Consider the following 13,898-nt stretch of genomic DNA (forward strand, 5'->3'; position numbering starts at 1 on the left):
GTAATTCTCTTTTACCGTGTTGAAATGTGCTAATTTTCATCCATATGTTGACTTATCTTCGATTCACATTGGATTAACCCAGCGAATGTAGTTGGGTTAACTACACCTCCTTGTTATGAGATTTTCTCACTAATTTGATTTTATTGATTCACATTTCGTTGATCCTTTCTATTATCCAAAACTTGTCTCATGATTGCCATACATACAATGAAGATCCCTTTAGCTGAATTATGCTAATTATGCTAACAAGTTATCCTGGCGGTGCTCTAGAATGGAGAGTTTTGTCGCCCATTTCTTGCAATGAGACGAGGGGAAAGTGTATTGAACTGTATATATCTAATTCTGATAAGTTATAACGGAATGTACTAATTGTTGGTGTTATAATTTGCGATTATGCATCATTTAGGGGGAACGGACAAACGGTGATGCTTGTCATTGCTTTGTCGAGTGTTGATGATGATTGCCTCAATTTGATGATTGCCCCAATTCTGATTCAGGCTTATCTGGCTGAGGTTATCAACTCTGGTGCGTGTATAGTCAAATTTAGAGCTTTGACGAGTAAAGAAGCTTGAGAATTGAGATATCTGTCACTCAGGGAGAGGAACTTTTATCATGAAAGAGAAATTGAAAAAGCTGAAATTGCTGCTGAAAAAATGGAATGCTGAGTCTTTCGGTGATTTGGCAGCAAAGAGGAAAGAAACTATTTTGAAGATGAATGAATTAGATTTGAAGGCCATGGATCAGCTCATTTCTGACGAGGAGATTATGGATAGGAAATTACTGATAGAGGAATATTGGAGGCTCACCAATCTTCATGAATCTCTTCTCCGTCAAAAATCTAGAGTTCAATGGATAAAAGAAGGGGATGCTAATTCTGGTTTTTTCCACAGAATGATCAATTGGAGGAGGCGTGTAAATGCTTTAAATGGGCTGTCTTTGGATGGTCAGTGGGTTGAGGAGGCTGCAACTGTGAAAGAAGGTGTGAAGAATTTCTTTGAGGAGAAATTCAGGGATATTGAAGGGGTCTCTCCTACTCTTGACAGTGTCTCCTTTAATCAGATTTCTGAGTTAGATAATGTCATGTTATCAGCACCTTTTGATTTGGATGAAATTAGAGATGCGGTGTGGAGCTGTGATGGAAACAAAAGTCCGGGACCCGATGGCTACAATTTCAAATTTATCAAGGAGTTTTGGGAGATTTTGAAGGATGATTTGAAGAGGATGGTTGACGACTTCTTTTCCAAAGGTAACTGGCCAAGGGGGACTAACTCTTCGTTCATTACGCTTATCCCTAAGAAGGACTCCCCGCAAAGTCTTAATGATTTTCGACCAATTTCTTTGGTAGGATGTCTTTATAAATTGATAACGAAGATGCTTGCTGCTAGGATCAAGCTCGTATTACCTAAAGTAATTCATGAAAATCAGTTTGCTTTTCTTGAAGGGAGATGTATGCTTGATTCTGTGGTTATTGCAAATGAGATAGTCCATGAGGCGAAGGTGAGAAAAGTCTCCTCTCTTATTTTCAAAGTTGACTTTGAGAAGGCATACGATTCAATCCGATGGAAATTCCTTGTGTATATGATGAGGAGACTAAATTTTTGTGAGAAATGAATCAAGTGGGTTGTAAGCTGTCTTGACTCTTCTTTTGTCTCTGTTTTGGTTAATGGGAGCCCTACGGGTGAATTCAGGATGGGAAAAGGAATTAGACAAGGGGACCCTCTTGCCCCTTTCTTATTTCTTATTGTAGCAGAGGGATTAAATGGCCTTATGCGACAAGCGGTGTTGGCTAATAAATTCACTCCATTCAGTTTTGGGTCTAATGACCATGTGGCTGTGTCTCTTCTTCAATTTGCAGATGATGCACTTTTTATGGGGGAGGCAAGTCTGCAGAATGTGATTTCTCTGAAAAGCGTTATGCGATGCTTCGAGTTGGTGTTAGGTATGAAGGTCAACTTTCATAAAAGTAAATTAGCAGGAATTTCTTTGGCTGTTCCCACTGTAAATCGCTTTGCGGCCTTGCTGAATTGCCGAGTCATGATCGCTCCCTTTACCTACCTTGGTTTACCTGTGGGAGGGAATCCAAGGCGCATCTCTTTTTGGGACCCAATTGTGGATAAATTTAGAAGGAAGTTGGCTAGTTGGAAGGGGAAGCAGCTGTCATTTGGAGGGAGAATTTGCTTGATAAAGAGTGTGCTAAGTGCTTTACCACTATTTTTCATCTCCTTTTATAGACTGCCGAAGGGGGTAATCAAGAAATGTAATCAAATCATGATGCGCTTTCTATGGGGTGGCAGTGATGAAGTGCGGAAGTTGGCGTGAGTGAGTTGGGACCAGATCTGTAGACCTAAAGCAGAGGGGGGCCTTGGTGTCAAGGATCTTGATAAATTTAATATTGCTCTTCTCGGTAAATGGCGGTGGCGTATGCTTCAGGAAAAGGACAGATTATGGTGCAGTATTCTCTGGCTTAAATATGGTACTGTTAATGGTAATCTCTCTAGAACTTCCACATGGTGGAAGGACTTATCTAAGTCTTGTGTGGGTCTTGAGGCTGGGAATTGGTTTGAAAATTGCCTTTGTCGGAGAATTGAGGAGGGTGTAGAAGCTTGGCGATGGATTAAAGAGAGTAATGGGTTGTACTCAATAAGTTCAGCTTATGCTGCACTTGCCGAATCTGATGTTGGGCTGGAACGATTGGAGTTTAAGTTGCTTTGGAAGGTCCCTGTCCCTTCAAATGTTTCTGCTCTCTGCTGGAAGTTATTTCTAAACCGGTTACAAACGAAGGATAATTTAGTTCGCAGGAACATTGTAATCACTGATGTTTCTTGCCCACTGTGCTTGGAGATGGCAGAATCCTCTTCCCATCTGTTTTTCTCTTGTGCTGTGTCATGGAGAATTAGGTCGTGGGTTTTTAACTAGTTGGGTAAGTATTTTGTTATGCCTTTATTGCTGTTGATCACTTCTTTCAGTTCACTTGGGATGGTTGTTCTGTAATCCGTGAAGGTTTGATGGCCATTTGGGTGGCGGTCATTTGGAGTATATGGCTGGGTAGGAATGCATCGTGCTTTTGCGGAGAAGCGTTTGTTCCAGAAGTGATTTTTGAGGAGATAAAAATGAAAGCTTGGTGCTGGTTAAGATTTAAGGGTAGGAATTTTCATCACTCTTTGTATGAATGGCTAAATGAACCCATGTGCTGCCTTCGTGACAGAGGATAACTAGCTGATTTTTCCTATCTGTGTGAAGTTTCTACTTTGCTCACTTGGTGGTGATTTGGCAATTGCTTTGCTTTGTCTTACTGGTATCTTTGCAAGAAAGGGAGGGTCCATGTTTAAATTGGTGGTCTGCATTGTTTCTAAGGGGCTTTTCTTGTATTTGTCATTTGTAACATTTGTATCTTTTCTTTCTTCCTCTAGATTCTACTCTCTTGTATTGGGTTGAAGTACTTCTTGTACTTCTTTTCAATATAAGCTTATCAAAAAAAAAAAAAAAACTCAGGGTGATTAATGTGGAAAATATAATTGCGTAATTCATTCAATGAAAAAACTGATTATTCTGTACAATAGAGGACATTATATAGTGCCTCAATCAGTCACAAGTTTAATTAAAAACAGAAAGTGTAACTGACTCTAACTAATCTTGATATTACTTCTAACTAACTACTAACTTCCTCAATACCCCCCTCAAGCTAGAATGGATATCTAACATTCCTAGCTTGGAGATCAAGTGCTGAAAAGGACCACAAGATAGAGGTTTTGTGAATATATCAGTTGTTTGTTCCTTTGAACCAACTGGTAGCAAGTGTATGGATCCTTCCTGAAGCTTATCTCTAATGAAATGAACATCCATTTCAATGTATTTGGTTCTTTCATGATTAACTGGATTATTGGCAATCTGTAGAGCAGATTGATTGTCACAGAAGATGCTCACTGGCTGCAAGGAGTTTGGATGCAAATCATTGAGTAGGTAAGTTAACCATAAAGCTTCACAACTAGATTGTGATAGAGCTCTATACTCAGCCTCACTGGAAGACCTGGAAACTGTGGTTTGTTTCTTACTTCTCCAGGAAATTAATGAGTTGCCTAAGAAGAAACAATAACCAGTAACAGATCTCCTTGTATCTATGCAAGCACCCCAATCAGAATCACTGTAGCCTTTCAGTGTGATGAAAGAAGTAGAAGGGAAAAAGAGTCCATTTGCTGGTGCTGCTTTGACATATTTCAGTATCCTTAGGGCTGCTTCATAATGAACATCAGTAGCACAATCTAGGAACTGACTAAGATGATGGACAACAAATGTAATATCAGCTCTAGTATTGGTTAGATATAGTAATCTACCAATTAATCTTCTGTAACTGCTAACATCTTGTAGTCTCTCCCCAGAACCCTTATGTATTTTAACTGTGGAATCCATAGGGCTGGTTACTGGCTTAGTAGCTGTCAAGCCTGTATCAGCAAGAAGGTCCAATGCATACTTCCTTTGGTACAATGCAATACCTTGCTTAGACCTAGCCACTTCAAGACCAAGGAAATACTTAAGATCACCTAAGTCTTTGATGCTGAACTTGTCATCCAATAAGGTTTTGATGGAATTGATCCCAGTTATGTCATTACCAGTTAACATCAAATCATCGACATAAACCAGGATCACTGTAAATGAACCATTTTCTCTTTTGGTAAAAAGAGAATAATCAGCCTTGGATTGAAAGTAACCTTGTTGTATCAATACTTCTGTCAACTTAGCATTCCATTGCCTACTTGCTTGTTGCAATCCATAGAAGGACTTGATGAGCTTGCAGACCATGCCAGGTTGAGGTAAATCAAGACCAGGAGGATGTTCCATGTAGACTTCTTCATCAAGATCACCATGAAGAAATGTTGTGTTAACATCAAGCTGCTTCAGATGCCAATTATGAATAGAAGCCAAGGCTAAAATAACTCTGACTGTGGTCATCTTCACCACTGGACTGAAAGTTTCCAGGAAATCAATGCATTCAGTTTGTGTGAATCCTTTAGCTACTAACCTAGCTTTGCATCTTTCAACTGTACCATATTCCCTGTGTTTTACTCTAAAAACCCATTTACAGCCAATAGTCTTCTTACTTGCAGGAAGAGGAGTTAAAACCCAAGTATGAGTGTTATGCAAAGCCTACAACTCAGAATTGATAGCTTATTTCCAACATGGCTGTGTAATGGCCTCTTTGTATGTTTTTGGTTTAATCACAGCAGATATAGCTAAAGAATAATTCTGGTGAGGTTTAGATAAATGTGAATATGTCATGTGATTGGTAAGAGGATACCTGACAATAGAAGAAGATGGTGTTGCTGAGGTGGTGGTCAAGTTGCAGTAATAATCGGCCAGCCGCTGTGGTGCTACTCTCTGCCTCATAGATCTTCTTAGTTCAGGTATAGGAATCTCCTCATTCAATTGTTCTGCCTCAGTATGATTTTGTGGTTGGTCATCAGAATAAGGTAAGTCCAGAGAAGTGGTCTTAGGGAACACAGGAACAACCGGTAGTTCACTTGGGACTAAAGAAACAGTTTTGTCAACAAAAGGATAAATGTGCTCATGAAAATGCACATGCCTAGAAATTGTGACTTCCTTTGTTGTAAGATTTAGAGTAATGTAACCCTTGACCCCTGATTTATGACCTAAGAAAACTGATTTGTGGGACCTGGGATCTAATTTACCTCTATGAACTGGCAAAGAAGAAACATAACAAAGACAGCCAAAGATTTTAAGATGTTGGAGATCAAGTAAAGCATTGTAGAGAATTTGAAAAGGAGATTGAGATTGTAACTTTACTGATGACAATCTGTTAATAATGTAAACTACATGTGTCATTGCAAAATGCCATAGAGTTTTAGGCACATGTGACTGAAAAAACAAAGCTCTAGTGACTTCTAACAAATGTTGATGCTTCCTCTCCACCACTCCATTCTGTTGTGGAGTATATGGACAAGAAGTTTGATGAATAATGCCCTGTTTAGCATAAAAATCTAGCATTTGAAACTCAAGTCCATTATCTGATCGAATGGTTAACTTTTCTATGAAACGGAGTTTGAACATAAGTTATGAAAGACTGAATCAAACTGGAAGTTTCTGACTTTTGTTTCATGAAATAAATCCAAGTGAATCTAGATTTATCATCAACAATTGACAAAAAATATCGATGACCAGAAGTAGACACATTTGCAATGGGACCCCAAATATCAGTGTGAATAAGATCAAAAATCTCAGAAGACAATGTTACACTATTTGGAAAAGACAATTTTTTTTGTTTTGCCATATGGCAAGTATCACAAGGAGAAGTAATCTTCTTACAAGTAATAAAAGGGAAATTTTTCTGAAGAATGGCTAACTTCTTAGAAGAAGTGTGTCCTAATCGTAAATGCCACAAATTACAATCAAATTGGCAGAAATTGAAATGAGAGACTTGAGTCTTGATGTTGTCTTCAACTGGGGGATGCTTGACCTTGACTGCTGGATCTATCAGTGCATATAAATCACCCCTCTCCTCAGCTGCACCAATCGTCTTCAGGGTAGGGCGTTCCTAAAGCAAACAACATCCATAAAAAATGTCTAATCTACAGCTTAAGGACTTAACAAGAGCTGAAACTGAGATAAGGTTGAAATTAAAAGATGGAACATATAGGACATTGGCTAAAAATAACTTCTCTGAGAAATAAACTGAGCTTGCCATATGTGCAATTTCTTTTTGTCCATTAGGCATAGACAAAAGCACTGGATGAACTTGTCTAGCTTGAAAAACATCCAAATTATGACACACATGATGAGTAGCACCAGTGTCTAATAACCAATCATGCTTAGCAAAAATTCCAGAAGCTGCTAAAATAACCCCAGAGACTGCAGTAGTAGTACAATGTATACCTGATGTATTGCCAGAACCATTTTCTGCTACAACAGTAGCAATCTGATTACTTGATGAAGCCTGACCAGAACTGGTAGAAAACGGAGACAATAAAGCCAATAGAGTCTTCTATTGCTCAGCAGTAAACCCCGGTGTTGAATGATTGACTTCAGGCTTAAAAGAACAAGCCGATTTGGCATCAAAATCATCACCATCTTCTTGAGTAACAAAATTAAAACTCCCATTCTTCTTGAAATTAGGAGGGTACCCATATTTCTTGTAACAGTAATCAACTGTATGACCAGACCTGAGACAGAAACTACACTCTTTTGCAGCATATCGACCACTATTTCCTTTTCCCTTTGAAGGATATGGAGTTCTTTTGGATCTATCTTGTTCATGACTATCATGATCTGCATTATGAGCATACTTTTTTCCAGCATCTGAATGATAGGCTAAGATTTTACTCTCTTCAAGATTGACTGAATTAAACTGTCTCTCTTGCTGGACTAGCAAGGAAAAAACCTTGGAAATTGGGGGCAAAGGATTCATTAACATGATACTGGACCTCACAGCAGCATAATTCTCATGCAAACCCTTGAGAAATCTTATCACATAATCACTGTCTCTATAGCTTTTAACAATTGGAATCAAATCACAAGTACAAGAAACAGCACAGGTACAAGAAGGAATTGGCCTAAAAGCTTCTAATTCTTGCCATAAACTCTTCAATCGAGTAAAGTAAGTAGTGATAGGCATGTCACCTTGTTTAAGAGAATACAACTCTTCTTGAAGATCTGAAATTCTGAACAAATCACCTTGATAATATCTGGACTTCAAATCTGCCCAGATCTCAGAAGCAAGATCCATCCACAAAATGTTTTGAGCTATAACCGGATCCATTGCTTGTGTAAGCCAAGAAATCACCAAAGTGTTGCAGCGATCCCATACACCAAATAAAGGATCATCAGCTGCAGGTTTCGGAAGGGAACCATCAACAAACCCATGTTTGTTCTTGGTCTTCAAAGAACGCCACATGGCCTGAGACCAAGAATGGTAGTTATTGCCAACCAGAGATGCAGTCACCAAATTCGCACCGGGATTCTCATTAGGATGAAGATAGTAAGGACTGTGAACATCAATCGGAGGATTCACCATGAATCTTCAACAATCAGCAACAAAACAATCAACTAGGGCACAAAACTGAGAAGAAATTGAAGAACAGAAATCAGAGAAGAGAGAGATCAACGCTTCAACCAATCGAACCCAAGACTGCGAAGAGATCAAAGAACATAGGCTGGAGATCGAAGAAATCAAAATCAACGCCTCAACCAAAATCACGAAATCAAGAGAAGAAGATCAACCACGAATGCGGAAGCGAACGAGAAAAAAAAAATGAGAGAAAGCGAGAGAAAAACGAGAATAGAATCATCTGATACCATGTGGAAAATATAATTGTGTAATTCATTCAATGAAAAAACTGATTATTCTGTACAATAGAGGACTTTATATAGTGCCTCAATCAATCACAAGTTTAATTGAAAACAGAAAGTGTAACTGACTCTAACTAATCTTGATATTACTTCTAACTAACTACTAACTTCCTCAATAATTAATACTGTGGAGGTTGATAACAGCTAGGAGTATATAGCTGTTAAATTCAATTAGTAAATACTAAATAATCAAATTGGTCACCATAGGTTTAATGAGATAATGTTTTGTTTGGGCTTTAAGAAAGGACCATTTTCAAAGCTAAATATCTTGTCAATGGGCAGATTAACGTATGAGGCTTTACTTAGTGAAAGCTTCAGAAAAGTAATCGAGCACTCTCAATTTGTAAAATTGAACATTTTGAAATTGAGTTCTAACCTTAACATAAAATGATTTCCAAACACTTGTGAAAAGGAGTAAATAAAGTTTATAAGTACTGGAAGTCTGGAACCCAATTGCATAGACACAATACAGCTTGGCTCCCAAATATTACAATGAATTCAAGCAAATGTGTTAACACAATCCGACGCTTGAAGGATCCTCTCTGAGTCTCTGTGTTGGAGTCAGCCTGTGTTCGTAATTTGGGCTAGATGCTAGTGTTTAGTTTTTCATTCTCTATTTCTTTCTATGTACAATATTTTTTTATGGGTTATAGCACCGCTTATACTTGAGATTATTCAGCTAGTTGACATAGCTCACAAAGCAAGAGAACACAAAGAGAAAAGACTCAGAAACATCTTTTTGAGCTTTGATAAGCTCACAATGATCAATCTATAGGTGGAGAAGAAGCTTAAACAATTGATGGTGATAACAGAATACAAATACCTTGTAACACGATCAATGTCGATCATGCTCCCCGTACTCTGATACTCTAATCATGTACAACATATTTTTGAGTAAAGGGGATGAAACAATTTAAGGCGTTAGCTAAGCAAATAACAGAAACAGGACTATATGGACGATTTTGGAATCGACAACACATAGTCCAAAGGAACAAAAGATATATGTTTGACACCACCAAAATTTTGTAATAACTTGTTTAGATTCATTGGCCAAAGTGACATGTTGTAGAGGGTTAAACCTGTTTAAGGCCATTGGCCAAGGTAGTGTTAAACGGCTCGGTCATCAATTTGGTCGTACTGAGTCAATGAGTCATTGGGCAAACTGCTTGACTTGACTTAGTGCATATTAAAAAAAAATTAAAAATTAACAATACAACTCATACAACCTACCATTTCTCATATTTTTCATTTGTGTGATTATATTTCGATGTATAAAAGAAACAATGTGCACATGCTGTCATTAAATAGCAGGTGACCTAGTGGTAAGACAACTTTTTTAAGTGCCACATATTGTGTTCGAATCCAGTCATTTACAATTTCTTCCCCATTCAGGTTTCAGTTGTTCGCTCATCTGGTTCAACCACTCGAGTTTGACAAGTCAATCTGAGTTAGACCGATTTGATGACACAACCTATCTGAACCTTCAACCGAACCAGTCTTAGGTTCGAGTCCCAAACAAACCGGTATGAGCCAAGTTTTAAAACTATGGGCCAAGGTGATGGGTTGTGCAGAGTTCGTGTGAGTCACAAGATCAACAAGGTAAAGCAGAATTACTAGAAATATGATAGGAAGTACTTGAATCAATAATCCAAGGGTCAATAGATGATTTGGTAAGGCAGAAAGTATGGTTACCAGAATGAGCAAGATAAGCAAATACCTCAAATATTCCTCAAGTATGGCCCAGTTTGGAAGAGCTTATTTGAGCTTATCTGACAGCATAAGCTCTTATGCCAGTGTTTGGGAGAGCTTATGCAAACAGCTTATGGTCTGCCATAAGCTATTTTCAGCTTATTTTCATAAGCTACTCAGGATAGCTTATGAAAAACAGCTTATGCTTATACACAGCTTATTTTTAATTTATTTCAATAAATTTTTAAAAATAGCTTATGAATAAGCACTTATGTCATAAGCGCTTATGACCATAAGTGCTTAATTAAGTTGTTTATCCAAACGGGGCCTAGTGTAGTAAGAGTTACATAATAGGGCAATGTGTTCTGACTTCTTAACCACCTAGTTTGAAGACATCTCAGTCGACTAAGGTTGGACTAAATGACTCAAGGAGTAACATCTTGCTTAGTAAGTGTCCGCCATGGTCATCTGAAGATAGTGACACAATGAACTACGACAAGACGATCATATGCCATGTGCCTCCTCTAAAGCCTAGCTTAAAGGGTCTCTCTCACTTACAAAGACAATTGTAATGAGCTCCGAGCTTATAAATAAAGTTTTAGTCGTTTATTTATATAACATGCTATTTATTCATAGCATTTAGGTTTGAGTTCTAACATACTTAAGTGTTAGAATGGTAATATATTAATAATAATCTAAACACATATTATGCCTTTTTAGTTTTTATTCTAATAAATTTATTTATAGTATGTAAAATTTATTCTAATAAAATTTACATTTTTGTTCTTCTAACCAGATATAAATAGTCTGTTTAAATTTTAAACAACATTGGGAGACTTTCTTGGCGGCATCCACCCAAAACGAGAAATGGCGAAAATGAAATGATCCATCCGCGGTACCGAACCCGCCAACACCCTCAGTGATTCCACGTCATCGATCCACACTTAGTCTCATCTCTCATCTCAACCGTACATACAAACCAATCGACCGTCCCTAACACATTCCGAAACCCATCACACGGATCAACACAATTCCCCAATCTCCCTTCATCACTACCTATAAAACAAATCCACATCAAACCAAATTTCCATCCCTCAAAATCTCAAATCACCCTCTCATCTCAGTTCATCTCCAATCTCCATCTTCTCACCGGTAAATTGAAATCAATTCTCAACTGTAAAATCTCGCTGCATTGATATAGTTTTTTTTTTTCTGTTTCTGAAAATTTCTATCTGGTTGTGATTTACTGTAGATTTCAGTTCGATTTTCTGAGTGACAGCATGTCTGGGCGTGGAAAAGGAGGCAAGGGATTGGGAAAGGGAGGAGCGAAACGACACCGTAAGGTTCTCCGCGACAACATTCAGGGAATCACGAAGCCAGCGATTCGGCGATTGGCTCGCAGGGGTGGCGTGAAGCGTATCAGTGGCTTGATCTATGAGGAGACTCGTGGTGTTCTCAAGATCTTTCTCGAGAATGTGATTCGTGATGCTGTTACCTACACTGAGCATGCTAGGAGGAAGACTGTTACTGCCATGGATGTGGTGTATGCTCTCAAGAGACAGGGAAGGACCCTTTACGGATTTGGGGGTTAGGGTTTTGGTATTCTAGTTTCATATGTTACTGTTTGTCTTTGATTGTATGTTGAAAAAAGCTGGCAAGGATTGTGTTTATTTGGTTTGATGGATTGTTGGTGGTGTCTTTAGGTAAAGAAAGAAATTAGCAGCAATTTGCAATAGGTAGTTGAGTTCTTGGTTATCTGCAATGTTACATCTCGGTTGCAATGTATAATTACTTATGTTTTGAGTTCACTAAACTACAAATCTAACATTAACTCAAATAACCATGTTTTAAAATTAATTCATATTACATTTAGGATAATATTGTAGGTATTTACACCGGATGCATCCTCAATGTGATGACGATGGGGATGATTATGCCAATGATATAGTTTTTTGAAGAAAGAATGAACTTTCATTAATACGGGAAATCAGAACAAGCTACATCCATGATGTTTAGAGTGACATGCCCCATCCAAACTGTGTTCTAAAACAATGAGAAACTGAGACAAACTCAAAATCAGAGATCAAGCTACAGCAGTCATCAATGATAAGTTGGAGATCTGGGGAAAGCTGTCTAGCCTGAAAACCACTTGCTACAGCAGTCATCAATGACAAGGGATCTGTCTTAGCTAGAACTCTGGGAAAACCACGATGCACCATGAGTGTGAAGGGGGATTTGGGTTTGGCCCAGTCTTTTTTTTTATCCCAAAAGTACCTTGCGGTTAATGATTTACCGTTTTCAATATACGATTCAGTAAAATCATTAACCGTTTTTGTTTCCCCAGTATGAACACCTTTACACCATTATCCCAGTACATGAAGAACAAATGCGGTTAATGATTAACCGAATTGTATATTGAAAACGGTAAATCATTAACCGTTGTGGTTTCTGGCAATTTGATCACCTTTTCACCATTACTTCTCCCTCCATCAACTCATCCTAGACCCCCTGTACTTTATCTGACATGCAGCAGGTCACAGACATCTTTTTCCATCAACATTACCCTTCTCAACTCCCTCACATCCACCACCACCAACATCTCCACTTTCCTTCTTTCCCACCACCACCACCACCAACACCACCACCACCACCAAGCTTTAAACTCCTGGTAAGTGTTGTTAGTCTTTAGTACTTTATTTATAGTTAGTTTAAGTAGGTAGTTGTTAGTTTAAGTAGTTAGTTTAGGTAGTTAAGTTGGTAATATAGGCCTCTGTATCGCGAACTAATTCGGTAAATGATTTACCGCTGTGGAAATGGAACATGATTTACCGTTTTGGAGACGGATAATGATTAACCGATGTATAGACGGATATTTATTTACCGTTTTGTTGTCGGACATTGATTTATCGTTTTGACTTACAGGGATGACAGACTATTTTGTTTTTGGTGAATCACAATTGATAAATGCTGCTGAATTGGAAAATGATAATCAAGAGGAGCTAAAAGAGGAGCAACCATCACCATTTGAACCCCCGGTTATAACTATAGATGTCTCCCATTTGTATGCGACTAGTCAGGTACTTATTGAACAAATTTTTGCATGTTTTGTTTATGCTTTGTTTATGCCTATGTCTTATGCTTTGTTTATCATGAAACATCGTTTCCCTTTGAGAGATGATCTTATGAAATGAGTTCGCGACATTTCTATGGCAAATAATTTTGTTTTGGTGACAACAAAGTCTGATAGTGGTGCGAATGGAAGAAAAGAATATGTTATTCTGGGGTGTGAGAAGCATAGTGTGTATGTTCCCTACAGAGATCCTGATCTTGTTGAAGGAACGTCAACACAAAAGACAGGTTGTCCTTTTAGGCTAAAAGGACGACGTCCGAAAGATGGTAGAGGATGGTGGTTGAAGGTGATGGATGGTAGACACATCCATCAACCAGCTAGGTCACTACTTGGCCACAATTACGCTGGTCGACTGACTAGTGAGGAGAAGGAGGACGTGATAAATCAGGCTAAGACTTGGGTTCCACCGAGAAAGATGTTGGCGTCCATGAAGGAAAAAAATTCTTCAAACTTGTGTACCATCCAACAAATTTATGGTGTTTGCAAGCGGTTTAGACAATCTGCTCGTGGGTCATTGACAGAGATGCAATACTTGCTGCAGAAGTTGGACGATGAGAAGTATGTTCACTTTGAAAGAAATGAACCCGGATCGGAAGTGATTAGAGATGTATTTTGGGCTCATCCGAATGCCGTCAAACTTTTCAACACATTCCCATATGTAGTGATCATGGATTGCACATACAAGACAAGCAAATACAAACTACCCTTGCTCGAGATTGTT

The 13,898-nt window shown here is 38.4% G+C and overlaps 2 protein-coding genes across 2 annotated transcripts; one reads left to right on the forward strand and one right to left on the reverse strand.

Annotated features, from left to right (window-relative positions):
* Positions 1 to 6,251: 6,251 nt before the first annotated feature.
* LOC130743329 (uncharacterized) lies at positions 6,252 to 8,448 on the reverse strand. The gene is made up of 2 exons (XM_057595524.1): positions 6,886 to 8,448; positions 6,252 to 6,547 (listed from the first exon to the last, which is right to left on the reverse strand). The coding sequence occupies exon 1, from the start codon at positions 8,021 to 8,023 to the stop codon at positions 6,995 to 6,997; it is 1,029 nt and encodes a 342-aa protein (XP_057451507.1). The 5' UTR covers positions 8,024 to 8,448; the 3' UTR covers positions 6,252 to 6,547; positions 6,886 to 6,994.
* A 2,597-nt stretch (positions 8,449 to 11,045) lies between these two features.
* LOC130743331 (histone H4) lies at positions 11,046 to 11,782 on the forward strand. The gene is made up of 2 exons (XM_057595526.1): positions 11,046 to 11,199; positions 11,300 to 11,782. Exon 2 carries the CDS (start codon positions 11,328 to 11,330, stop codon positions 11,637 to 11,639), a length of 312 nt encoding a protein of 103 aa, XP_057451509.1. The 5' UTR covers positions 11,046 to 11,199; positions 11,300 to 11,327; the 3' UTR covers positions 11,640 to 11,782.
* The last annotated feature ends 2,116 nt before the right edge of the window (positions 11,783 to 13,898 follow it).

Source organism: Lotus japonicus, chromosome 3 (genome assembly GCF_012489685.1).
Source record: "Lotus japonicus ecotype B-129 chromosome 3, LjGifu_v1.2".
NCBI lineage: Eukaryota > Viridiplantae > Streptophyta > Magnoliopsida > Fabales > Fabaceae > Lotus > Lotus japonicus.